The following is a 27633-nucleotide window of genomic DNA, read 5'->3' on the forward strand; positions in this document are numbered from 1 at the left end:
ATTATAACAGAGGCTCCTGGCTACAGCCCCTCAACAGGAGAAGCCCTTGCACTGGAGGAAAATAAAGACACTACAACTTATTTTCTGCATCCATGAGAAATCTTTTCTTCCCAGACCACACTGTCAATGGGAAAAATAATGACCATAAAATGATTCATGTTTGATAGGCCTACAACTGACCTACAAAACAGCTCAGAGTAGAAAATTTACTCTCAGTTTTAGGAGACCCACTGTATTGCCTTTGGGGTGTGTGTGTGTGTGTGTGTGTGTGTGTGTGTGTGTCTGTGCGTGCATGCACGTGCATGTGTTTGTGTTGGGTGGACTAACTGGTGTACTTCTGAGTTATATGCAGTAGTGTGACACATCTGAAATCTGTCGGTGACTGTAATACGTGATGATGTTTTCAATACTTATTTAGGTATTTTTTTCTTTTTATGACATTTAATAGTAAAAGTGCAGCTGTTTTTTTTTTATTTTATTTTTTACAGCAGTGCTGAGAAGCTCTTCTCTTGTGAAAAGCAAAACAAGATCTGCCAGCGGAAATGTGGATCTAACAGTACTTTGCACTGCTACCTCAACTGCTAGGGCACAGCAGAGCCTTTGTGCAACAAAACAGTCACATCTCCCTACTAATAAATACGATGTACTAGAAATGAGAGAACTTGATGGCAATTTAGATTGTATCTGGTGCTAATTTTCACAGATTGCCTTCTGCTTAGTACAGATTATGAGGAACTCTTTTCTATCACTTTTAATTAGGTCTGAAATAGTTTTATACTACATGTAAAGCACTCCTTTGGATTTGCATAGCCATGGCAAGAACTCTGTACAAAATGATTTCTCATTGTGACTTGTTCTGTAACCTTAAATGTAACTTAATGAAAAAGTTACTATGACTTCATAGGTAAAGCACAAAAAACGATTCAAACTTCTCTGCTCTCCCCTTGTTCTCTGAATTTGAGTTAGGCGAGTACTTTGACTAGGATGTAGATCTAAAAACAGATATGCTTCAGATAATTATTAATATTGGCTCACCAAGCCTTGCAAAATGCAGTATGTAGCCCCCATGCCAAAAAGGCTGGACAGCCTATGTCTAGCTAAAACTAACTTCCTTAAAGAAGGCTTCTCAATGTGATCTAAACTAAACTGTAGTCTAGATTAAAAATAAAATAAATTACTGTTTTCATAAAATGGACCAAATAAACACCAACTGGCTCAAGAAACATGCAGAAATGGTGGTTTATTTTTTAATGACAAAATAAACTCAAATGGAGTGTGCTATACTCTGAGCATCACAATGGTTGGATATAACTGTATTCTGCTAATACCTTTGGTTTCTGTTTAAATGGTCTAAGCATGCCAGATGACTACAGCATACGAAAAGAACACCCTGGCAGGTATCTATGATGAACTATGAATTATATGCCACATTCTCTGTAGATTACAAGAATGATAATAAACAACATGTAAAAGCATATGCCACACTACCTGAACAGGAGAAGCATTGGCGTACCCTCCCATGGTTATAGGCACTGAAAACTGCTCCATGAAGACTGGCAGTGTTCCTAATTTTCCAGGAAATATGAAGTCAAAAAGGGACCACAGTTCCTTCAAGTTGTTTTGTATCGGTGAACCAGAAAGGATGATCCGATGTGGTGTATGGAACTGGGAAAAAAAACATGCACATATAAACATATACAACTGAATAAATAAAACATGTCTTAATTGTTTGCCTGGCATTAAAGAAAAGTTACACAAGAACTTACAACAAAAGCAGTTTCATCTACTCAGTTACATCCATGGGAACAGACCATCAAGAGATGTATTATCCAAGGTATTTTTAATAAGTTTATGTATTCATTCAACTTTAACTTGTAACATGAATTCACACAGATTAATGATAAAGGAAAAAAAATCAGGAAAATCTTTTATTGTTATATTCATCCATTATCTATTTTCCCACATACATTCAATATTAGTCTTTACATCATACATTCATAGTTTTCAATACCCACCAACCTTACCACAGCACACATCTTTGTATGTATTAATTCCTAATATGACATTTAATTTTATGTGCTTTACATCCTCTCTCCTTTAAAGATCCTACTTCCACTTTTCATTTTCAATGTTCAACACATCCTCTAACTTTACTTTAGTCTTAGGTTTCCCTTTTCTTTTTACCATTTTCTTGACTGCCAACTGCATAAAGTTTGATAAGACCTTACTATGTCCTGGCAATTTTACTTCTAAACACCAATAAAAAAAATTACTACTTAATTACTACAATTTGTTCCCTTAACAGTTGTTTCAAAGCATTCCATAAGGAGGCTTTACAGTCAATAAACTCCTTGCGTTCCCAAAATACACATTCCCAGTTTCATCTGTCTGTCCTGATGTACCTGTTCCTAATACTTTCGTTCCTTAGATGATTTCTTGCAGCTACCTTCTGCTTAATTTATATGCCCTTACTATTTTTATCCCTATTTGAAGAATCTCCTTGCTCCAGTCCAGCACTAATTTAATCTTTATAAAAAGTTTCTGCCATGTTACATGTAGTATTCGATACGGACATTACTACTTATCTTAATGACTTGCCTTCAAAATACTAATTTCTCTGTATTTTGCATACTTTCCCTTTGTGCCACCATCATCTTTTCCACTTCAATTTATACATCCTCAGCTTGTGTTACGTATATACAAAGCTCAACTGTGTGGCCTTGAAAATACACCTTAAAAACTGGTAGCCCTAATCTCCCCTGTTCTACAGAGAGAGATAAATCAGTTTGTCCCATACTCTTTTCCTTTCCCTCCTTCGTAAACAAACTTTATCAGTTCATTAATAATTGTCATCCACAGCTTCTGTTTAAACTTATAAAAATATACCTGTCTTAGATATATAACCAAAAGACTAAAAAGCATTTTAATACAAAGATCAACTATGCTTCATTCTATACACACTGAGCTGAGCGGAGGAGGGGCACTGACCACAAATTTGATGTGTGATATATAACAATAAGTATCCTGTTTTCTTTTTTGCTTATTTTTACTAGTTACTGCTTATTCTAACCATTTATAGCACTTTTTTACTGTCTGCTGTCACACTGTTTGTATAGTTTCACTATGTGAAAGGTATTAACTGGAAATTTTCTCCATTTGTTAAGTATTTGTTTGTTTGTTCTGATTTCCTGCCAACATGTGTATCATATAACTGACTGCTTTGCAGTTAAACGCATTCTCAAGAGTCTCCTTGCTCCTTTATCTGTTTAAAACTTTAATTTAGTTGCTCACTGCTATTTTTTGCTGTGATAAACATTTCTGCAGTGTTTTCTGCCTAAGATAGTGTAGCTAGCAGCTGTAGCACATCCCAGTTCAGGTTTGCTGTCTCTGGGGCCTGGTTGTTTGCTTGCAGTGTTTGTTTGTTCTGAGCACATGTTCCAGGCCATCTTGGCTTAGCAGAAGCCTTTCTTCAATTTAGTGAGAGTAGTTGTTGTTGACTGGCTACTGGCTGGTACAGCTTGGCTGGTCTAGGGCTTGGGGTACGCACTCACTGGTTCTTTTGAGCTTTTTTTTAAGTTGTTCCAGGTTGTACCTTCTGGTATTTAAGCCCTACCTTTGAGAGAATTTCTGTCTATACACACTGAGCTGAGCGAAGGAGGGGCACTGACCACAACTATGATCTGTGATATATAACAAGTATCCTGTATTTTTGCTTATTTGTACTAGTTATTGCTTATTCTACCCACTTATAACACCTTTTTTATTGTCTACTGTCACACTGTAAATCCTCTTTAGATAGTTTCACTGTATGAAAAGTATTAACTGGACATTTCCTCCATTTCTTAAGCATCTGTTTGTTTGTTTGTTCTGATTTCCTGCCAAGGTATGTATCATAAAACTGATTTGTTTGCAGTTAAAAACATTCTCTAGAGTCTCCTTGCTCCTTTATCTGTTTAAAACTTTAATTTAGTGGCTCACTGCTGTTTTTCTGCTGTGATAAACATTTCTGTAGTATTTTCTGCCTAAAATAGTGTAGCTAGTAGCTGTAGCATAGTTCCCACCCTCCCTACTGGTATCTTGTTCTTATACTTGGTGGCTTTCTAGCTGTCCGTCCCTACTGTAAGTCTGATCTGGGACACTCTTCCCAGTCTAGTGTCATCAGCTCATTCTACCTAATACAGAGAGAACATTTGAGAAGGCCAACCCCCTTAGTTTCTTAACCTTGAATTATCTTCTGTTCCTCCTTTCTCCCTTTCCACTTTACTTAAAAAAAAAAAAAAAAAAAAACTTTATTCAGCTGCTTGCTGCTTTTAGATTATTTGTGTTTCCTCCTCCAACTCTATTACTTCATCTTGGTTTTTCTGCTACTTGTTCTATAAAGTGTTCAACTGCATCTTTTCTGCTGCATTTATTACTGCTGTTTCTAGCCTGTTTAAATTTTAAGTGTTATCCTAAGCCTCTTAGTTTTGGTTTAAGCACTTGGGCTTTAGGGCTACCCTTTAGCCCTCCCAGGCCTCTCTTCCTCAGATTCTGACAAATATAGATGGACAGTATCCTATGACTTCTCCTGCCAGCCTGATCGATATGGGCATCCTGAGACAGTGTAGCAACAGCCTCATGTACACGGACAACCATTTACTACTACCACCTAGGAACACAAATTGTGAGAGATGCAATTACACATAGAAGCTAGAATCTACGCTCTCTCCCTCACAAGTCAGTACATCTGGCAATGAGAATATTGTCAACACAATCACTACACCTGAACCACCATCCAAAATTACACAACACTCATACCCACATATTCGGAGGTCCTCAACAAAAAGAAACCCAAACAAAGGAGACCTCAGAGGCAAAAACACATGATAACTCCACAACCCTCCACACCACATGCCACAGATAGTCCACACACCAGTGTCTTGCAACCACTAAGGCCTAACCATAAACTCAACATATTAGTCATAGGAGACTCCATTGTGAGACACAGATGTGCCTCTCACCAGGCTGGATAAGGAGAAAGTCACGGTTAGTTGTTTGTCAGGTGCCAGAATACGCCATATCACACATGCACTCAAGCCTCTCAACAGCAGGTACTGTTATGACTCCGTCATAGTCCATGTTGGTGTGAACGACTTGAGGTGTACCTCTCTGGATTATATGAAGACAGACATGATTGAGCTCGCTGAATGTGTTTCCCAGGCAGGTATGTCCCTAGCCTTAAGCAGCTTTCTACAGTCACCCACAATGATGCATCAACACAAACAGAAAATGATTGAATTTAACAATTGGCTTAGTTTCTGGTGTAATTCCAGGAGGATCCAATACCTGACAGCCTGGGAAGATATGATGGACAGACCACGATGCTTTGATAGAGATGGCCTGCATCTGTCTCACTTGGTCTTTGGGCTTCAGGCTTCTGGCAAAGGCCCTTGCCTCCCCCATAGTGCCTTTTTTAGGAAAAGTCATGAGGTCAATACTACCAACATAAAAATTTCAACAAAATGCAAATTAAAGGTCATGCTGCTAAACACTAGAAGTCTAAACATGAAACTGCACTCATTGCAAGCATTCTTAACCCTGGAAAATACTGACATTTGTGCACTCAAAGAAACCTGGTTCAAAGCTGTGGAGAGCACCCCGGCCTTACCTGGTTACTCATCCTATCACACATTCAGACCCCAAACTGTGGGCAGCAAAGACAAAGGAGGTAGAGTTTCAATATATATTAAAGACACACACCTCCAGGATGGTCAAATAGTATAACACACAGGAGACACTACAGGTGCAGTTAACCACTGACAAGACCCCTATTCAAAGTATAGCTAGCTACAGGTCCCCAAATATGACTCAAGATGCCCACTCCACCTCTCTGGACCTCTTCAAATCTATCAAGATTCAACCCTTTACCATGACCCTGGGGGACTTTAATTATCCAACATAGACTGGAAAAATTACTCATGCCAGAACACAAATGCCTAGAGATTCCTCAATTTTATCAATGCAAATGCCTTGGAACAGCTAGTTGATATCTCCACAAGAGGTGTTAATATCTTGGACTTGGTATAAACCAACATGAGTAACCACTGCTGCACCCCTACAGTATCATCCTCCCTGGTAAGATCCGACCATAAAGTGGTCACATTTGAAGTCAACATCTCCCCTGACCCCCCCCCCTCTTGCTAGGGTCAAACAAAAACTTCTCCAAAGATGATTACAACCTCCTGTGGGATGGTATAAACAGCTTCACAGCCCCCTCTGGCACCAATGTCCAAATCTACACCAAAGTACTATATAAGCATTTACATAGATGCATTGAATCAGGAATACCAGACAGGACAAAATCATCCTCCGCAAGGACATCTGCAATAAATAAACTACATAACAAAAGGAAAAAAAATTACTGTCCAGGACCAAGAAGGAGTAGGTGCCCAATTGGAAGCAATCTCTCCTTACCCTGAACAAGCAAATAAAAGCACTAGTGAAATCCTCTAAAGCCAACTTTGAGTCCAAATTGGCCACATCTACTAGAGACAATCATAAGGCCTTCTTCACATATGTCCAAAATCTCAAAGGAAGCACCCAGATCTGTTCAGAACTGGTGGTCAAGGACACCACATACACAAATTCTGTAGATATAGCCAATCTGGTGGTGCTGGGAGGATGACATAATGGTTAAGGTGTTTACCTTAAAGACACAAGGTGCAGGGTTTGATTCTCACATGGGGTAACTGGCTAGGCTTCAAATGGCCCAAAAGGGCAGTTAGCCTAGTACTAATCTATGAACCTATGAATCTACTGGCTGAAAGATTCAGTGAAACCCACCCCCCATCAGTAAACCAGGACTGTCCTAGTACCTGCCCCCCTCCCTTTATCTTTAGGGAACAGGTCATCACTGCCCTCTCAAAGGCAAAAAATCCAGCCTCCAGTGGACCCAATAACATCCCTGGCTGCAACCTACAAGAATTCAGGCATAAACTTGCAGCACCATTAGTTACCTTATTCAACCAAAGCCTGAGTATCAACTTTGTCCCAGCTGAGTGGAGGACAGCCACTGTCATCCCTTCACACAAAGGTGGAGCATCTGCCGAAACAGGAAATTATAGACCCACCAGCCTAACTAGCCTGATCTGCAAGGCCATGAAATGGATTATCATGGACCTCATTAACAGGGACATTGGAAACCTCCAAACACTTGACCCCACACAGTTTGGCTTTGTCAAGGGGAGGTCAAGTCTGCTAAATCTGATCGATGACTTTGAGACAGTCACCAAAGCCATGGATGAGGGGAAGATGGTGCACACCGCCTACCCTGACCTGGCCAAAGCCTTCGACACTATTCCCCACTCGGGCATAGTAGATAAACTCTCTCAATTAGGCACCAATCCATATCTTACCAGATGGGTAGCAAACTGGCTCACTGATAGAACCCACCTAATCAAAATAGGGGAAGCCACCTCAAGCAGTCTACCCGTAATGAGCAGCGTACCCCAGGGATTGGTCTTGGGGCCTCTGTTATTTGGGATATACTTCTCTGAGGTACAGACCAAAACCAGTGGACTATGACTAACCAAGTCTGCAGATGACTGCAAGCCGGGCACAGTCATCAAGTCCCCAAGTGATGTGGACGTCCTCCAAGAGGGGCTCACCCAAACAAATGACTGGCAGAAACATGGCCTCAAGCTGAATGCCAAAAAGTGCATCATCATCCCCTTTGGGGTGAATGACATCCCCACATATTATCACATTAATAATAATGTCCTAATTACACAATTAGTAGTGAGGGATTTGGGAACCCAGGTTGATAACCTGACTTTTGAGCACCATTTTGCTTCCATTATACTGAAACTTTCTACATGGCCCACCTCAGAAGTAAGGGTAGCTCATCCAGGGACAAAGAGGTCATAACATCCCTGTATTCTTCCATTATAAGGCCAATTACTGAGTACAACGCTCCCTTTGGCATGTACCTAGCTAAGCATATGCAGCGGCTGGAAAAACCACAGAAGTTCCTCACCAGGAGAATCCAGGGCCTCAAACACCTACCCTACACAGACAGGCTAAAAGCCCTATCCCTCTACTTAGTTTCATACAGACTCCTCAGGGGTGACCTCTGTTTGACATATAAAGCAATCTTAGACTCCACCTTGATGGGACTGCTGCATATCCGCAAGTCAAGTTCCACTTGAGCAACCCGTATGCGTGACCTCAACTGGGTCTGTAATATCAACAAGACCAGTTGACGGGACAGAGTTGTGTTCGAGAGACTCCCTCATCTGTGCAATAGACTCCCTCTCCATGTCAAGCAGAGTACCTCATTATCCCTTTTTAAGTGCAACCTGGATAACTGGATGGGAAACAGATGGGATTCCACCTGTGTCCCTGCTGAACAGGGGCTTTGGGTGTTGACTTGTCTAAACATGGGCTAAACCCTTGGCTATGCTTATAAGGGCCTCAGGGCCAATAGCCTAGTAACATCCTATGATTCATGGAAACATGCAGAGACAACATTAAAATCATGACTCTACAATTATTCCCACTAAGAATACCAGGTTTTGGAAAGAAATAGAAGATGCACAGTTACACACAACAAACTGATAAAATAACAGAATCTGAAACAATAAAATAAACAAAGCAAAGATAACCAAGGATGATGTTGGAAAACGACTGCATGATATTAGTGAGACAGTCTTTCCTAAAGACTGTCTGTCTGCCTATGCACGTTCCATACAGCAGCTTACTTACATAAAAAGGCAATGAAGAAATGTTATGGATGTACTTGCCATACCAATGGCCTTTAATGTGGTTCTTGAAGCACATTCTGATAAAAAGGACTTACAACACATCTAACATGTACTTGGCACCAGAATTTTCTAGAGCTCTTACTCCTGCCTGGCATATGTCCTGTACTTTCATTTTTGTTTTTCACAGTACCACAACAGTGTATCTCTTGGAAGTGCTCTTCAACTTGTTTCCCTTTTTAATTTCTTCAAGTCATTTAAGTTTCTAGTACCAAGATGGGAAGAACCCCATTCCTACGTCAGGGTACAATTAAAATTCATGAAATTAGTATTCTTGCAATCTTTGATGTTAGCCAAAAGCTCTCTTCGGAGCACCTGCAACGTGCCCAGAATTAATATCTTCTGTAATTCATATGGAGTTACATGTACTGGTAGCGTATCTAAATATGACAATCTTATAAGACGTTTTGCTCCTACTACTATTGAAACTCTCTGGGTATCCTTCTTCCACACTGCTCTAATTTCTGACTGCAAATTCTGTTATTTTATGACTTTGTGTCTCTCTGTATGTAAGACACTGTAATCACAGAGTGTAGCAATTTCAATGATCAATGGTACTTCTGACTTCTTTTCATGCACTAGTATATCTGTTTTTCTCACATCTCTTTTCTGAACTGTTGGTAATGGGTGACCCCACGAGATATAAACTTCATCATTCTCTATAACGTCCTCTTCATACTGAGACCCCTTTGTTGCTGTGAAGTGTTTTCCTCCACACTTTAAATATCACCTGCGTTATTCAATTCCTCTAATTTATTTCCCCAGTTTGGTGTTCTGTTGGTTACTGCTCTGACTCCATAGCATAAGGTGACTTAGTACAACATGATTTGAAGAGCCTAATGAGACCTAGCCAAGTACATCATTTCTCTCTCTCTCTCATGTGCAGACAGTGATGCTAGAATCCTACATGTCTATTGTATGTATTTTTATTTTAGGAGGATTCGTGAATCTGGAATTCCATGTCTGTGTCTTTTAAGATATGGCATTTCTCTGTAATCACTAAAATGATCCCACAATGGTAATGACATTTCAAAGGATGTAAATATGTTTATATTGCCCTAATGAAGTGCATCATTTTAGCAACTTCCAGAATGACTGGTGCCATTTACTACTTTTTAATATAAACAAGTATAACAATAATGTTTCATATTTAAAATGTACTGGAGCTTTTCTCTCATGTTCTTTGACCTTTATTTCTTCACAAAACCAGCAGCTCTACAAACACCTACATTACGGAAGAAAACTAGCCTTCCAGTGAGTCTTAACTCTTATGCATTCCCAGCCTGTGGAGTAAGTTACTAGTAAAAGTAAAAAAAAGTGCTACACTGTCTACCTTTAAGGCTAGTTTTGATGACTGGACAGGTAGACAAAATTAAACCAGAGTTATCAGGTATGACCCTGATTGAGTTTGACACTGAGCACTATCAAATATTTAAAAAGGATGGCAAGAACCTTAAGTGTGGCTACTTAAAGGTGTACATGGATAGGCAACATAATAGTCCATGTGACTGCTTGCCTAATACTCCTCGCCTATGTTTCTAAGGGGACACAGAAGACAGAATCAGGTGTGTCTGGAGCAGACAGTGGCTATTAAAATGACTTTGGTCATCAGGAGTGTGGTTTTCTGAATGCATCTCATCATCAAAGGAAATGGGAGGGGTGTGTGTGTGTAAAGAATTCCATTTGGCCAATGATGGACAAGGGCATTTCTGGCCTAACTTGACTGAAACAATGCAGACTGTAACAGAGGAATCCTAAAGAGGGGAAGACGTGTCTTGGCAAGGTAGAGTTTCTAGTGAGTATCTCATAAATGAAGAGGATCTATAATGGCTACAAGTGAGACTTTTCGGTGTTCATTGTACTTCCCAGATACTGGAAGAGCTGATAAAGAGACTCCCATATTGTAATAAGCAATCTCATTTCTTTTGAGTCAGAATGGCTAGTAGCTAGCCATTCTAGTAGGGAAACACCTTGACACCTTGCAGCTCTTGTTCACTGCAACTACAAGCATGCATCTGGGAGCAAAGGTGAAATCAAGTGGAAGAGCCTAAAACTGAGAATGACAGGCTCCTACCAAGATTTATTGAAACTTTTTGGACTCCTTGATGATCTTGATGTGGAAACTGGATGCTTTTTGGGCATTCACGATGCCAAACTCCTGTTGACAGACAGGAAAGGACTGACTGCAGTATGACCACATTTTCATTGTGAAAGAAACTGGTTGAGAGTGCTTATATCTCATACAAGTCATATGCCCTCCATCTTATTTACAACTAAAAACAGCCTGGACCTCTTGGATGGGTCTTTTGTTTAACAGGCGTAAGAACTTATTTCTTGCCCCACTCTTCCAAAGGGGTGGGGTATCAGGCAATGGGACAGAGAGTAGCTTAGGTGGTATATGAAAGGGAATGGTATATTATTGGCTGAATCCACTTGTCATGTATTTTGGCCAGTCATGTGGGAAACTGGAGAAAATTGAATCACCAGTGTATCTTGAGTGGGACAGTTGGGTAAGTCCTCAAGGATTACACTGCTGTTCTAATAAGAACACCAAAATACCCCTACTTCTGTTGGATATTCTTGCTTTTGGTCTAGCATCGATTCAGAAAATTACCGCAGACTCCAATGTTTTTCTCTCAGATAATCCGATTTCCTTACTTCCACTGGCTATGTTGACAAAAATGGAGAGGATACATTTACAGCCTAGAGAAAAGACATTGCACAGTCAAATTTCACACTTTTCTTTCTTTCTCCATACCCTCCAGTTTGTCCTTAACTTTTGGTCTAAACAGCGTGGACCCACTGAAGGGGGTTGCTAAGGAAAGATGCCTAGAATCTTCAGCAAAGTCAGTCAGGTGCAACAGCAAAGAGCTACACCGGTTCCTGCCTCTCAATTTGTCCAATCCACGATCAATGAAATTATGTGCCAAGTGCATGGTGGCAAATAAGAATAATGTTGTTGCCACTTCTGAGTGCAACCTGGTTTTATGATCAACTGGCAATACTTCCACTGACTTGATCACTTCATCAGCAAGCTCTTGATGGAGTGTAACATGGAATAAGTAATTTAGCACCCTTATGGTATATGTATGGTATGCACAAACTACTTCCCAAATACCTCCATCACCTTACACTCTTTATCAGGGAGGGTGGGCAGCAGAACACTGTAGAGTAGGAGTTTTTTTGAGGGCTGCCACAGCAAAGTACAGTTGTGTACACTTACCATAAATGTAGATGTTCGAGTGTATTCACTGTTGCAGTCATTACATTTGGGTAATCTGCTAGCAGGTTGCCCTCAGTCGGCCTGAATTCCAAAGTCTTAGGTCCTGCGTCGGTTGCTGTCTCCTCTTCCATGACGTAAGGGGTATAAAACATGCAGCCGATGCCATTTTCTTTAGTTTTTCTTGCCCCCGATGTCAGGCGCCCCCAAAAAGGTAGCAAAAAAAAAATATATATATATATATATATATATACACACACACACACACACATGCATCAATATAAACTTTACCTTCATCTACAAGCAAATACACCACATAGGCTGTAGAAGACAGAGAAGGAAAGATAAACTCCAGAATGACAGGGGTGGGTAACCTGGACTGCAACAGTGAATACACTCGAACATCTACATTTATGTTAAGTGTACACAACTGTACTATGTTCTTCGTGTTTCACTGTTGCAGTCATTACATTTGGGTAGAATCCCAAAGCTATGGTTAGGAGGCTGGAGCTAAACAGCATTAGGAGCGGCTATAAGGCCCTGCAGAACTGCAGTGGCAAAGCCTGCCCTGGATTTAGAGTAGAGAGGCAAATGATAATGCTTTGTAAAGGTGTGAACAGAACTCCAAGTAGCAGCATCTAGAATGTCTTTGGTTGGTACCCCCCTTAGAAAGGCTGCTGAAGTAGCTGCAGCTCTGGTGGAATGAGATCTAATGCCCTTGGGCACAAGTTTACCATGGTGTAAGTAGCAGAAATGGATGCAGTGGCTTCTCCACTTTGAAATTGTCTGCTTTGAAACAGCCTTGCCTTCTGATCCTGCAGCATATGTCACTAGTAATTGCTCAGTTATTCATAGAGCTATAGTCCTGCTTAAGTAGAATCTTAGCTGTCTGTGTACGTCCAAGGAATGCAGAATTCTCTCCACCTTGTTCTGTGGATTTGGATAAAAGGTTGGCAGATGAATTGCTTGGTTAAGAGCCAAACTGGAAACCACCTTAGGCATAAAAGTAGGATTTGTCCTCAGGGACACACTGTCTGGGTAAAATATGATAAAAGGCTCTACCGCCATGAGGGCCTGTAGCTCTGAAACTCTTCTTGCTGAAGTAATAGCTAGTAGCGTAGCTGTTTTCCATGATAAGAACTTTATATCTGCGGTAGCAGCTGGTTCAAATGGAAGCAGGGTGAGCTTTTCCAACACATAATTGAGGTCCCATGCAGGCAATGGTGATCTTCTAGGAGGCCTTAAATTTTTTGCTTCTCTAATATACTGCTTTAGGAAAGGATGAGAAAAGATTGGTGACTCTGTATTGTAATGAGCTGAAATGGCAGAGGCATGGATTTTAATCGATGAGAAAGATAGGCCTTTGTCAAGCATCTCACTTAAGTATTGCAATATCTGAGAAATGTTTGGTTCTGCTGTATCAGTTCCTTGTGCTTGATTCCAAGCACAGAATCTCTTCCATTTGTCAGCATAAGATTTTCTAGTACTAGGCCTTCTGGCTTCCAAAATGACATCCATCACAGCTTTACTGAGAGGTGTCGTTTGTATGATTACATGATTAGCCATGCTGCCGGGTTCAGAGTCTGGAGTTGGTTGTGCAGGATCTGATTGTTTTGCTGGGACAGTAGTTGTGGTCTTTGAGGCAAGGTCCAAGCTGGGTATTGAGACAAGTTCCTTAGGACTGGGTACCAGTATTGGCAGGGCCAGTCCGGGGCAATTAGTATCATCTTTGGTTTCTCTTGTCTGACTTTTAGGAGGACCTTGGGGAGAAGAGGCAGAGGAGAAAAGGCATAAACTGATAGGATTTTTTCAACTGAAGGATATGGCGTCCACTTTCCATGTTTGCCTGTGATAAGTCCTTGTGCGGAATCTTTTCAATTAATAATTTTGAGGAGAGACAAATAGATCTATGTCTGGACTCCCCCATTTCTCTGCTATCATGCTGAAGACTTGTGGATTTAGTTTCCACTCGTGAGGATCCATAAGGTTTCTGTTTAAATCGTCCGCCAGAGTGTTTTGTTTTCCTGGCAGGAATTGAGCTTGAAGATGTATTTGGAAGGTCAAAGCTGTGTCCCACAGTGCCATGGCTAATCTGCAAAGGGGGTATGAATGTGTGCCCCCTTGCTTGTTTATATACCCACATGACTGTGGTGTTGTCTGTCTTTATCACTAGTTGTCCTGGATAAGTCCTTGAAGGCTGTTAGGGCATTTTGAACAGCTAACATCTCTTTCTGGTTGATATGTAGATGCATTTGTTTTGGTGACCATATACCCTGAATGCATCTTCGTGCCATGTGGGCCCCCCAAGCATAATCTGATGCATCTGTTGTTATGGTATGGCTGGCAGGGGGTAGAATGAATGGCCATCCCATGTTTTGGTGACATGCCTTTGCCCACCATAGAAACTCCGGTTGCAGGCAGGGAATGAGAGGAATCATTGTTTCCAGACTGTGAGAATGTTGACTCCATAAATGTTTTAGGTACCACTGAAGTTTTCTCATATGCAGTCTTGCATATGGAATCAGTAGGATGCAGGATGCCATGAAGCCCAGAGCCTGCAGAATTTGTCTTGCAGAAGACTGGGTTTTTGTTGCTATCAGTTTGAAGTAAGTAGTCAGTGGCCTTTGCTTGTCTGGCGTGAGGGTAAGCTATCTGGGCAGTTGTATTCAAGCTTGCACCCAGGAATGTTATCTTTTGAGAGGGTACCAGTTGTGATTTCTTTTTGTTTATTGTGTACCCTAGGCATGTTAGAAGCCTTTTCACAAATGCCAGGTGTCGAAGAAGAGTGTCCTTGTTCTCTGCTTGAATGAGACAGTCGTCCAAGTAAGGATATATTTGTACACTTCTTTGTCTGCAAAATGCAATTACTGGTGCCAGGCACCTTGTAAAGACCCTGGGTGCAGTAGATAAGCCAAAGGGCAGTGCAGAGAATTGGTAATGCATTAAGCCAGCCTTGAATTTGAGGTATCTTCTGCATGTTTGTCTTATTGGGACATGCAGGTAAGCCTCTTTTAGGTCTAAAGTCACCAGCCAAGCATTCCTGCCCAGCATGGGCAGAAGCTGCTGCAAAGTCAGCATTTTGAATTTTGGAATGTACAGGTATGTGTTCAAAATTGCTAAATCCAGTATTGGCTGCCAGACCTTGTTGTTTCTGGGTACCAAGAGCAGTCTTGAGTAAAAACCTTGTCCTTTTTCCTGTTCTGGTACTGACTGAATGGCCCCCATATCCATTAGGGATGTAACCTGTTTCTGTGCCTCTGCCCATTGATTTTTTGGCAGATCTGGCCAACCATTTGCCATTGGCAGTGTGTGGAAATGGAATCTGTATCCCTGTGATATGATGTTTAGTACCCAGTTGTTATTAACTGCCAATTTTGAGCAAAAAGTGCTAATTTCCCCACTATGGGTGCTGCCAAAAGATAAGTGCTTGGTGTAGGCAGGGGGAAGTCATTGGGATTGCTTTCTGTAGGTCTGCACTTTATCTCCTCCCGATTTGGAGGTGGAAGCGCCCCATTGCTTTGACCTGTATGAATCTTGCGCCTGGTATCTGGAGCCCTTAGGGAGTCTGGCTTTGCCCCTTTGAGCTCTGTCTGACACAGGAAGGGACCAACATTTTGTAGGCCAGTGTATACTGAATCTTGGTGGCTGCACTTGTAAGAAGTCTTTAACAGTTTGCACAGACTTAGCTTTGTCTTCTATTTTCTTTAAAACCTCTTCTGCCTTAATACCAAACAGAGAATCATGCTGCAAAGGTGCATCTAGCAATTTAGCTTTAACATGATCAGGCAAATTTTGTTCCTTTAACCAGGCATGCCTCCTAATCACAGATTCAGTAACTGCGGCCCTGCAGGAGGCCTCTAAGGAATCAAAACCACATTGCAAAGTATGCTTTCCAACTTATTCAGCTGCATGCAATAATTCCTGCAATTCTTTATTTTCTGCACATTCTGAAATCAACATCATTTTCTGTTTCAGCAATCCCATAACATGTTGTTGGTACTTAAGCATATGAAATTGACAGTTTAAGGCCCTGATTGCCAAGGTTGCAGATGTGTAAACCATTTTTTTGAATCTCTGTCAGAGGGGGTAGTATTGTTTGCTGTTGAGGCCTTAACTCCCATTGGACCTTGTGAAATAGTTTCACGATCAGCAGCAGGGTTTCTAAATAAAAAAAATATGTGAGTCAGGGACCCTGTAATATCTCTCAGGCTTACTGGGAGCCGGACGTAAGGAGTCAGGGGTCAAACTTGATTCCGAAAACACATCATCCACAATGTCTAAAACAGGGGGAATAGCTAAAGGCCTGTGCTGAGGGAGAAGAAGGAAATCCCCGAGTCTCTTTTTTGATTCTGAGAAGTCTTGACTCTCCCAGTAAAAATGCTCCCTCAAAGTATGCAAGGTTTCTCCAAATGAATAATCCTCACGAGGAGATGCAGATGGAATAGACTCCTCAGCATCTGAATCCTCATAGGGAGATATAGATAATTCCTGATCAGAAGAGGAATCAGAAGAAATAGAAACCTGATCTGAAGATTCATAATCAGTGTCTTGCCTAGGTCTCTTATCAGGAGGGGGATGGGTACCCCTGATCAACGTAATAAGGTCTTCAGCCATTTTGATCATCTGTTTTTAGGCATAGAGGCCTGTGCACATGGCTCATGCATCGTTTTTTTAGTTTTAGAAGTTGCTTTTGTCTTTGGTTTTGCAGCTGCCGTTGGTTTGATATACAAATGTTGAGGTCTAAATACACCCTCAGAAGCCGGTGCCTGCTCAGTGGCTCTGGACCCATCCGAGGGAGATACATCCATCGATTCAATACCCTGAGTATCTTGCGCCATGCCGGACTCCACATGGGTGTTGGTAGAGGCCTGCGACTCGAAGGTAGTGGGTATCAGGGTCTGCGAAAGCGCCTCACTGAGTACTGGCGAACCAGCGACTGGCTTAAGAGAAGCTTCATCGTCGGTTTTGGATCTCGACTGCCTTTCTCTGTCCTTTTCTTTGCATTTTTTATGTACTCCGGTAGTTGGATTGCTATCCGACGACATTTCTGGGTAGTTAAATCTGTTTCCAAAATACTTTGATGCAAAAATGTACAGACGCTTAACAGTGCGTTGGTTAAATCTAGCATAAACCTGAAAGCCAGGCACGCTGTGATCAGGGCCTAGGCAAGGAATACAGTACAAATGGAAATCCTTATGAGGTACTTGCTTCCCACAAGTAATACAATTATTAACTTTTTCTGCCATCGGTAAAAACAAGAAAAAAAGTTTCCCCAACTGGGTACTTAGCTTTAGTGAAGACTTTGGTTCTGAAACTCAAACTCGAATATTTCAGTAGTCAGCCGACCGTCACTTGCAAAATGTTTCTGCTCTGGGCACCGTGCGGCAAGAAAGACTAAAGAAAATGGCGTCGGCTGCATGTTTTATACCCCTGACGGCCTGACGTCATGGAAGAGGAGACAGCAACCGACGCAGGACCCAAGACTTTGGAATTCAGGTCGACTGATGGCAACCTGCCAGCAGATTACCCAAATGTAATGACTGCAACAGTGAAACACGAAGAACATCAACAGAATCAATCACAGAAGTCTAAATTCAGCCATTCCAAACCTTCGGAGGGCAAAGCTTCTTGTCAGACCTCAGAAAAGCTGCTGTGAGCAATAAGTTATGCATTTACCACAACATTAGATCTGTGTTTAATTTTCACCCTGTTCAACGTTTGGGTAGATGGATCTAGTTTCGCCACCATCTACCAAAGCCTTGGAGCTGAGACTCTGACTCCTCCCCTACCCAAAATTTCCTCCTTTTGTCCAATTTACCTCAGATTGAGTTTGCTGACTACTCAAACTATATAGGCCAAATATTAAAGAATGGAATAACAAACTAAATGCGCTTCACTCTTAGGAAAGGTGACCTGGAACAAACAGACAGGGTCATAGTCAAGGTCTGTCCAGGCCCTGGAAGATGCAAATGGCAATTTGGGAAAGATAAAGAGGGAGGGATGTTGAACCAGAAGAAAATGAGAAAACACGGATCTAAGGTTATAGTATGTACACAACTTCCATATCCAGTGATGTCTATTTTCATCCAATTCAACATTTGGAACAGATTGCCAAACTGCCTAAAAAAACCGGGGTGGACTCCAGGAAGAACAGTCCTGAAAATGACATAGCCAAAGGTCTCACTAGTTTTACAATGCATATTCAACTTGCAATGAGATACAAAGGAGTAAAACTGGTGACCAAGTTGCTGCTGCACTGACGTCACTAACAGGAACTGTTTTTGCAAATGCTGTAGAGGTAGCCATTGCTCTAGTGGAATGAGTCTTACGTTTAGAATGCAAAGGCAATCATCAAGGTTTTATATACGAAGAAACACATTTGCCAAGCCACTTGGAAAGTGCAACTTTTGATACATGCTGTCCTAGTTTCATTTTGGAAAATGAGATGAATAGTCGGTCTGACTTTTTAATGTCTTTGGTATGGTGCAAGTAAAATCGGAGTTGTCTGTGCACATCTTCTGTATGAAGTGTGTGTTCACCTTTGGTCAAGTAATTCAGAAAAAATTACAGTTAAGTCAATATGTTGATTCAAATTTGTTTCAGTTGAAGCTTTTGGGAGAAAGAAATGATTCATTCTAGATGACACTTTAACTTTGTGGAAGATGAGAATGGATAACTTGAACGAGAATGCTTGTAATTCTGAAACTCATTTAGCAGAGGTAATGGCAATCAGGATGATGGTACTCTGAGAAAGGCTCAAAAGGTTTTTGAGTCAATGACTGAAGTAACAATGGGATATCCCATGGAAGAAGTGGGTCTCAAATCGGAGGTCTCAACAAAAATGTTCCTATAAGGAAAGCTTTAGATATCCTAAAAGAAACAAGAGATGAATTATTACGGCTTATATGAAAATTCAAAATGGTAGCCATCTGAGCTTTTATAGTAGAATAACTGGAATCTTGCCAAAAAGTTCTGAAATACAATCCATTATCTATGGAAGAGAGAATGAAAAATTGTCCGATCCTTTAGATAACACCCAAACAGAAAATCTTTTCCATTTGCTCTTGTTAGACTTTTTGCTTGATTTCATGTGAAGAGGAGACTATGTGGACTACCACAGAAAACAGTCTAGCATCTCTGGCTATCATTAAATCTGGAGAAACCGTACAGTTATTTTTAGGGACTGAAGACCCCAGTAGAGGCATTCAGGAGGGGTGAAAAAGCAGTTCTAGTATGGGCTACAGCACCCAAGGTGGGCGCAGCTGAAGACCTCTGTTGCCACTGTTTGTTTGAGAGACTGCTCAAGAGGTAATAGGTACATCTGCTCAACCTGTCCACTAGTACATATGACATCCCGGGAATGTGCGGTTACCAGAACACAATGGGAAGACATCGCCCATGGCCAGACTCTCATGGCTTCACAGCAGGGAATATATGAATGTGATCCCCCCGTGTCTGCTGTTGTACCATATCTACGACATGCTGTCTGGATGGAAGTCACACCCTTGGGTAGACTGCAACACTAGCAGGACTGCTCTTATCTCCAAGACACTGATGTAAGTTTGGCCTCCGCAGGTGACCAAGTCCCTTGAACCATTTTCCCCTCAAAATGACTCCCCCATCCTAGAAGGGAAGCATCTGTGGTTACTGTGGCGTGGGGAACTGGTTTGCAGAAAGGTCTCCATTCTACCACTGATGGAGAAGTTATTCACCATCTTATATGGTTTCTGCATACTTGAGTACAATGGATTCTGGTGTGTAGCATTAGAAGACCCTGTGACCACTGGATCGACAGTGTCCACTTTATCACTGTCATGTGGTATCTTGCTAATGGTACTAATGCAATGGCAGAGGACATCAAACCTAACAAAGAATAAGTCTTGCTTGTGGGCAGGGATACTGAACTACTTGAGATGCCACCAATCTTAATAACAGAACTCTTGCCACTTGAGTTGGGCAACTTGTTGAACTGTATCGATCTGACATCCAGTGAACTCTGTGTTGTGTGGGGGGCAATGTGCACTTCATATTGACTATTGTTCCTAACTGATCTGCAAGACGGAGTAGATAAGTTTGGCGGTGTAATAATAGATTCTGGAAATTTACAGTTAGGAGCCAATTGTCTAGATGTAGAAAGACTGATCCCTTGCAGTCGTAGGTGAGCTGCCACCACTGGCATAATTTTGGTAACACCCTGGTTGTGGTGAGACTGAACGGCAGTGGTCTGAATTGGTAATTGACTCACAGCTGGAAACTGAGAAATCTCCTGGAGTGCCTTTGAATTTTGATGTGGTAGTAGGCATCCTGGAGATCAACAGAGCACATTCAATTGCCCCTCAAAAGAGGTAGCATGGATATACCAAGACCATTAGGAATTTTGTCTGCTTGACGAATTGACTGAGGTGGCTGAAGACTGGCCTGAGGTTCCCTGTCTTCGTTGGATCTAAAAATAACCTGGGATAGACTCCAGATTCTAACTGGTCTGGGTGGATTTACTGGATGACTCTTTTGTCTAACAACTTTGACTCTTCTATTGCTGCAGATTCCAGCTGTTCAGGTGGAATTTGACAAATCGTTACTCTTTTGTTTGGAAGATATAAAAAGGGTATGGAGTAGCCTCTGGTGATTATCCTTAACATGCACAAATTAGAAGTCATGATTTTCCAGGCTTGAGGAAATAAGGTTAAGCGTCCCCTGACTACCACCAAAGTGCAGCAGCCAGGTAAACCTTCAGAGCTGCTGGTAGGGTTTCTCAGTGAAAGGACCAAGCAAACTCTGATTCTGCAGTCTTCCTCTGCCTCTCAGGTTATGTCTATTCCAACTGCTTTCTCCTCCACCTCAGGGAGGCTCATCTCCAGGAGTGTTGTGTTGAAAACCCTGTGATTTCTGAACTATATTTTCTTACCTCTCCTTTGATTCCTGAAATATGATCTTTCTGGAGTGGAGAAATTGATTCCTGTGGCAGACAGGGTCTTCTTGTCTTGCACACTCTTGGTAAGCATCTTTTTAAACCTGGCATTAATAAAGGATCCCTTGAAGCTTTCCACGAATCTGCAAAGCTGCATCAAGGCATGGATGTGCATGGAAATGCCTATACCAGCTGCTCTTGATGTGGCATCTGCTGTGTTGACAGCAGTTACATGGTAATACTATTGACAGACGGTAGTGTAGACATTCAGGGGTCCACTGTCTTTTGAACATTTGATGGCAAGTTACTTGAAAGAGAGTTGGATACCTCCTTGATCAAGTCCATTTAGGAATGAATCAAATGAGCAAGGCAATTCAGGGTCTGAAGTGCAAAAGTTATAGTTGAAGCATAAGACTTTCTCTAGTCTGTCCAATGCCCTGAACTCTCTTTTAGGAGGATGGACAGATGAACTTTCTTCAGACAGTTCCTTTTTTGTGACTGCTACCACCATGGCATCTACTAGAGGGCCCTCAGACTAGTATTTCCTGTCTTTTGGAGCTAGTAGGATTCCAGCTGGCTTCTTGGGGAATGACTCTAACATCAGGGTCCTTCCAAGTCCTCAGAGTTATGAGGTCTATCAAAGCATCAGGAGGGGGGACCAACCAGGATGCAGAAGATCCAGACCCAAAGGCTTCAAGGAACATGGACTCAAACAAAGGAGTTTCAGTGCACCATCCTCCATTCTGCTTGATCAGTTCTAGGATGTACCCAACTATAATGTCTTTTACGGGGGACCTAAGGCAATCCTTGTACTTCATCCAAATCCATGTCCTCAATGACCAACTCAAGTGAAAGGTCGACGTATGTACTTCCGATTGCATGTCTGTTTTCACAGAACATGTCACTGGGGCTCTGACACAGAAAAGTTGAAATCAGATTGGGAGCTCGAATATCAAGCTATCTTAAAGCCTATGGGTTCTGACAGTCCCTGTCAATTTAAATGAGAAGACTGAGGCACAGGATCCATTGAGTGTCAGGTGTATTCAAACCTGATGCATACACCTGTCTTCTTGGACCAGCCAAAACCTTTCCACAGCCTCAAAAGTTGACTCTGTCATTGCAGACAAGGAAATACTTCCTCTGTCAACTGACTCGGGAAGTTTCCAGGCTCCAATGGACATCATCTCTGAAGAAGACCTTGGACCCAAGCTGTAAAGTGCCAAAGCACCATGGGGGAGGAGGAGTGGCTCTGAAAACTTGGGTGTCGACTCCACTGTCGGTATTCCAACCCATTATCAGAATTGACAGAGTAAGGGATGTGTTTGAAGCTGAAGTCTCCAGGGCTGGAGGATCTGACAGAGGGGCACTGGAAAGGTTTGAACCCATGGGAACTGGATGTGAGTAGTGGGCCAGTACAGGGGAGATGTGTCATGGGGTCACTTGGCCTGTTCCTAGACATCCTCTGGGGGACGGTGGCGTAAAGATCCCCACCTGGATCTATCTCTTCAAAAAATTCTCTCATCATTCAGATCTTCCAGACTTTGACAATGAAGCTACAGAAGCAGGTTTCAAAGGTAGCTTGTGCTGAATGTTTGGCATTCCTAGCAGAGGACTGACCAGACCCAGGGGAAAAAAGTAGCTCTAGGAGAAGGAGTTTAGACCTGGGTGGTAGATGGATCCAACTGCTTCAAAGTCTTAAGCTTCAGACCTGACAAACTGGTTGGATCTGGAGACCTTTTCCTGGATTTTTCTGCTCCCTTCTCTTGTAATGTATTCTAATTAGCTACTTCCACTACTGATTTCTCAATGTATTTCTTTTGTACTGTCCTTCTCTTTCTCTTCTCAGTACTGGGAGAAGCAGATGACAGTCTTACTTTGAAAGGCACAGTGGAGGACCCTGTCTGTGAAAGAAGCAAGCTCTTAATTATTAACTTATCCCTCCTGCCTTGGATAGTTCTGGATCCAAAGGCAGCACAGATTTCACAGTTTGCTTGAAGTTGAGAGGCACCCAAGCAATAAACAGAAAGGGAGTGGGGGTCTTGAGGAGGGATCTTGTGTCCAAAGGCTGAAACCTTCTAAAAGCCTGAAGGTTTGTCAGACATTAGAAGACATGCTTCACTTAAGTTATTACTCGGTAAAAAGGAGATCTAACTCTGAGTATGTATTAACGTGTACACATACACACACACACATTATATATAGATGTTTACCAACAATAAACACACACAAACAGAAAAAGGAGAGCACACGAACTAAGCCACTAATAATCAAAAAACTAGCACCGTCAATTAACACTACTGGAAAGTTCCATTATGAAAACAATCTCAAGGACTACAACACTACCTATTAACCTAACCCTGAATTGCAAAACACTCTATTTTAAATATTAAAATGCTAAAGGGAGGAGTCAAGAGAATTAAAACTGGCAAAAATAAAATTTCACTTATCTTAATCGCAGGAAGAGATCTCGGAAACACATCTGGATTAACAAGCAGAAAAAGAGAGCCAAGGTAAATCAGACAGGGGGAAATTGTGGGTAGGGGAGGAGTCAGTGCCTCGTATGCAAAGCTCTGATAGGAGGCTTCAAGGTGGATCTGATCAGATCCAACTAGCCAAATGTTGAATCGGATGAAAATAGACAACATCGGATCATATCATTCTTTCTAAGCTGTTCTGAAGAAAAAAGCAACCATCTTGTTGGACTGGCTGAATGAGCTGGGAGACTGAAGAAACCTTTGGGGAGATAACTGTGGGATCAATGGGCCAAGCTAACTATTGCCTCATCTTTTCAGATTTCCACAAACCTAAGATCACTGCAGGGCAGGGGATTTGGGGATTCTGTGTCTGAGGAAGAAGACTCTAACATAGCGTGAAGTACTTTCTCTTAAACATTTGTTTCCTGCCTTTGATTAGAGGGGTGGATTCTGACGAGGTGGAGGAAGCTGGACTTGTCCCAGATAAAAGGATTATCCCACCAGTAGTGTTGGATTCTTTGCCTTGCTACTGAGATGGGAGTGGCACAAGCAGCAGGTAGAACAGTCTCTCGGGGTGTGGCTGACACAACTGCAGGTGAATAGTGGTGCATGTACAAAACAGTCTGCAACACCAATGCGGGAAATAACAATAAAGCCACATTCATACAAATCACGAGCTCAGTACCAAGTGCCCATCATCCTTGGATATCAACATCATCGGACCCACCTGGACCAAACCCAGCTCTGAGAATATCAAACCCAAAGGCCAAATCATGTGAGACTCAAAATCAGTGCCAAAACTGGCTCAAAGCAAAGCTGCACTATACCAATAGTACTGGTTCCAATGTCACAAACTTTTGACACCTTGCATGTCTACAATGCCATTAACCAAATGGCTGGGGTCACAAGCCTAAAACCACATCTGTCAACACTTCTATTTATGTGAACAGTTTCACTGGTACCAGCATAAAGAGAGTGGACTGTTAAAAGAACCTGAAAGGAACAGTTTAGAATGAGAGCACTGGTACCAAAGGGGAAGAGGAGAAACCCATCTCATGCTGCACCTTCAGAAAAGGCCTCATGAGCCTACTGAAATCCAAGTGTACCCTGAGAGTGTGACTATGGGAATAATGGAATGACTTAGCAAATGATGATATGGAGGAAGCACACCTCCTTATTTCGTATTCAGATAAAGACAATACACTACATTCCTAGTAAATCTAGGTGAAGGAGTGTCCACAGCTACATCTGAAAGCTCTAAAACACCCGCTGAAGAAGCAATATATTAAGATGTGGACTTTCCCATTCTGTTAACTGGTGATGGAGAAGTGTCCTGGCTTTCTTACCTATATTCTTGCCTTTGGGTTGACTTGAGTTACAGGAACCTTTCTCAGAAATGGACAACAGAGGGATCAATGCCTGAGGAACAGCACAGGAAAAAACCCATTCAAGTATAGAGCCTTTACTCAGTAATAACCCTTTAAGAGTTAGTTTTTCCTGTCTCCGAGTTCTTCAGTCAAGCAACTTGCAGATACCACATTTGTGATAAAAATGTTTGGCCCCATGCTGTGTTGGAAACAAATTACATGTCCTTAGAGCATGTTTCTTAACCTTTACTATCCAAAACTGCCAGGTAGCCAAATGCCAATCATCTAGGTGGAACATTGAACAATACTAACTGATTTTGTTAAGCAATTGTTGAAGTCAAGCAACTAATCAAGGACCAACAACTGCAGGGACAAAACAAAGTTACAGAAAAATAACCAGCCAGAAATAAAATCTAAACAAACCTTTTTAACCAAGATTTAGTGAAACTGTCAAAAGAGCAGAGCAAAAGAAATATATGGCTAAGGGATGATCTAAGGGAGAAAAAATAACAAAACAAAAATACTGAAAAAAGTGGTGGTGCTGCGGCCAATTAAAAAGGTTTGAAGGTTTGACATGATCTACAAAGCTGAAGAGACGACAGAAAAATTGTCAAACATATAAGTGAATAGCAATCAAAAACTCAGAATTTATTTCTACCAAAATAAGTGAATTTAGCTGGGACCATTACTTTTGAAGCAAGCTCAAGAAAGATTTGGACAGTAATTTAGACAATGCATTATGTGTAAAAGAAGGCAGCTGTAGTTTGGGAACTTTCAGATGCCAAGTTGCCAAAAAGCCTAGTTTCAGTCTTACTAGTTAATGAGGTTTCACTGTACTTCAGATATTAGACATTCTCCTTGCAGGTTTAATAGCCACAACAGAGTCTTCAATGACAGGAACTTCAACTTGGCAGAAGAGTCAAGTCTAAAATGGAAAACACTTAGTTTCTTCTGCATAAAGTAAACATTTCAAGGAAGGACGGTATCCTTTAATGCGCCTGAACCCAGGGATGAGGAATCAACATCCTGGTGAAAATCTGATATGGTTGTTAAATGGACCTCAACAGAGAAATGACTATGTTCACAGAGAAAAAAAATGACAAAAAAATACTCTAGGACAGAAAGAAATGGAGCAGTACATAGATACAGTTCACAACAGAAGGCTAATTTGGAGAAGCACATCCATGTACCTTTGTAAGTTTTATGTGTACTAGTTTTTTGGACGAAGAAACAACATATAGTACTGTGGCAGGGAGGACAATGCTACTTACCATTTAGCAGAAATAGTGAAATCAGATGGATGGATAAAGACAGTGCAGTTTTGGATAGGGCTGAACATAGGATGGGACAGGAGTCCTAAATGGATGAAAATGGAGTGATCCTCTAACGTGTGACAGCAGCAAGGAAAAACAGATCTGTCAAGGTCAATATAAGACAAAGAAAAAGTACAGTTTTGTACCTACCATAAATGTAGATGTCCGATAGGTATGCATCTGCAGTCATAACATATGGGTTGTCCTGCCTCAGGCAGCCCTTCGGTCGGCCGGATTCCAAAGTCTGGGTCTGGCCTCGGCTGATGTCGCACTTCACCCGACGTCATAGCTCCTGGGGTATAAAGGCATCAGCCGATGCCATTTTCCTCAGTGTTTCTTGCCCCAGATGCCAGGTGCCCTCTAGGAAGGCTAAATTTGGATAAAAGTAGAAAATTCCAAACAGTAGAAATCACAAAGTATATATACATATATACATACAAACAAATACACCATAATAGATTCCCCCAGCTAGCTAAGAGAGGGTAAGTACCCTAGGAATACCACAGAGGGGAAGGAGGGTGGGTAATCCTGACTGCAGATGCATACCTATCGGACATCTACATTTATGGTAGGTACAAAACTGTACTATGTCCTTCAAGGATGCATCTGCAGTCATAACATATGGGTAGAATACCATAGCCAAACTGGGGGAGGAGGCACTAAGATAATGATGGTGCAGTTAAGATCCCTTGTAAAACTGCAGTAGCAAAACCTGCTCGGGATCTGGAGTATAAAGGAAGATTGTAATGCTTGGCAAATGTATGCACGGAGCTCCAAGTAGCAGCTTCTAAAATATCTTTGGTAGCCACTCCTCATAGGAAAGCTGTAGTGGTGGCTGTAGCTCTTGTGGAGTGAGGCCTGATATTTTCAGGAGTTGTCTTTCCATGAAAAGAGTAGCAGAATCGAATGCAATTTCCTATCCATTTTGAAATTGTCTGTTTGGAAATTGCTTTTCCTTGCACTCCTGTTGCATATGCTACCAGAAGCTAGTCAGTTTTTCTGCTGGTCTTAGTTCTGTCCAGATAGTAGCGCAGTTGTCTGTGTACATCCAAGGTGTGCAGTAGTTTTTCCCCCCTGTTCTGTGGGTTAGGGAAGAACGTAGGTAAATGAATAGCTTGGTTCAAGGATACCCTGGATACCACTTTTGGCATGAAAGTAGGATTGGTTCTCAGAGACACTCTATCCTGGTGAAAGATAAGGAAAGGCTGCACTGCCATTAATGCCTCTAACTCGGATACCCTTCTTGCTGAAGTGATTGCTAGAAGGAAGGCAGTTTTACAAGATAAGAACTGTAAGTCTGCTGATGCTGCTGGTTCAAAAGGGGGAAGTGTTAATTTTTCCAGCACAAAATTGAGATCCCATGCAGGCAGAGGTGGTTTCCTTGGAGGTTTTACATTTTTGATCCCTCTTAAAAATTGTCTGAGGAGAGGGTGAGAGAAGATAGGAGGATCCATGTTGTACTCTGCTGAAATTGCTGAAACATGAATCTTTATGGAGGAATAGGACAGGCCATTGTGGAACAGTTCTGCTAAGTATTCTAGGATGTGTGCTAG

At 41.7% G+C, this 27633-nt stretch overlaps 1 protein-coding gene across 1 annotated transcript in view; it reads right to left on the reverse strand.

Annotated features, from left to right (window-relative positions):
* ERCC6 (ERCC excision repair 6, chromatin remodeling factor) overlaps nucleotides 1-27633 on the reverse strand; it is a 1256800-nt gene that overhangs the window by 483484 nt on the left and 745683 nt on the right. The window contains exon 12 of the mRNA XM_044056771.1: nucleotides 1489-1665. Within this exon, the coding sequence (XP_043912706.1) occupies nucleotides 1489-1665 (177 nt within the window). The remainder of the gene's footprint in view (nucleotides 1-1488; nucleotides 1666-27633) is intronic.

The sequence above is a fragment of the Protopterus annectens genome, chromosome 14.part0 (assembly GCF_019279795.1).
Source record: "Protopterus annectens isolate FY-2018-M chromosome 14.part0, PAN1.0, whole genome shotgun sequence".
Classification (NCBI taxonomy): Eukaryota; Metazoa; Chordata; order Ceratodontiformes; family Protopteridae; genus Protopterus; species Protopterus annectens.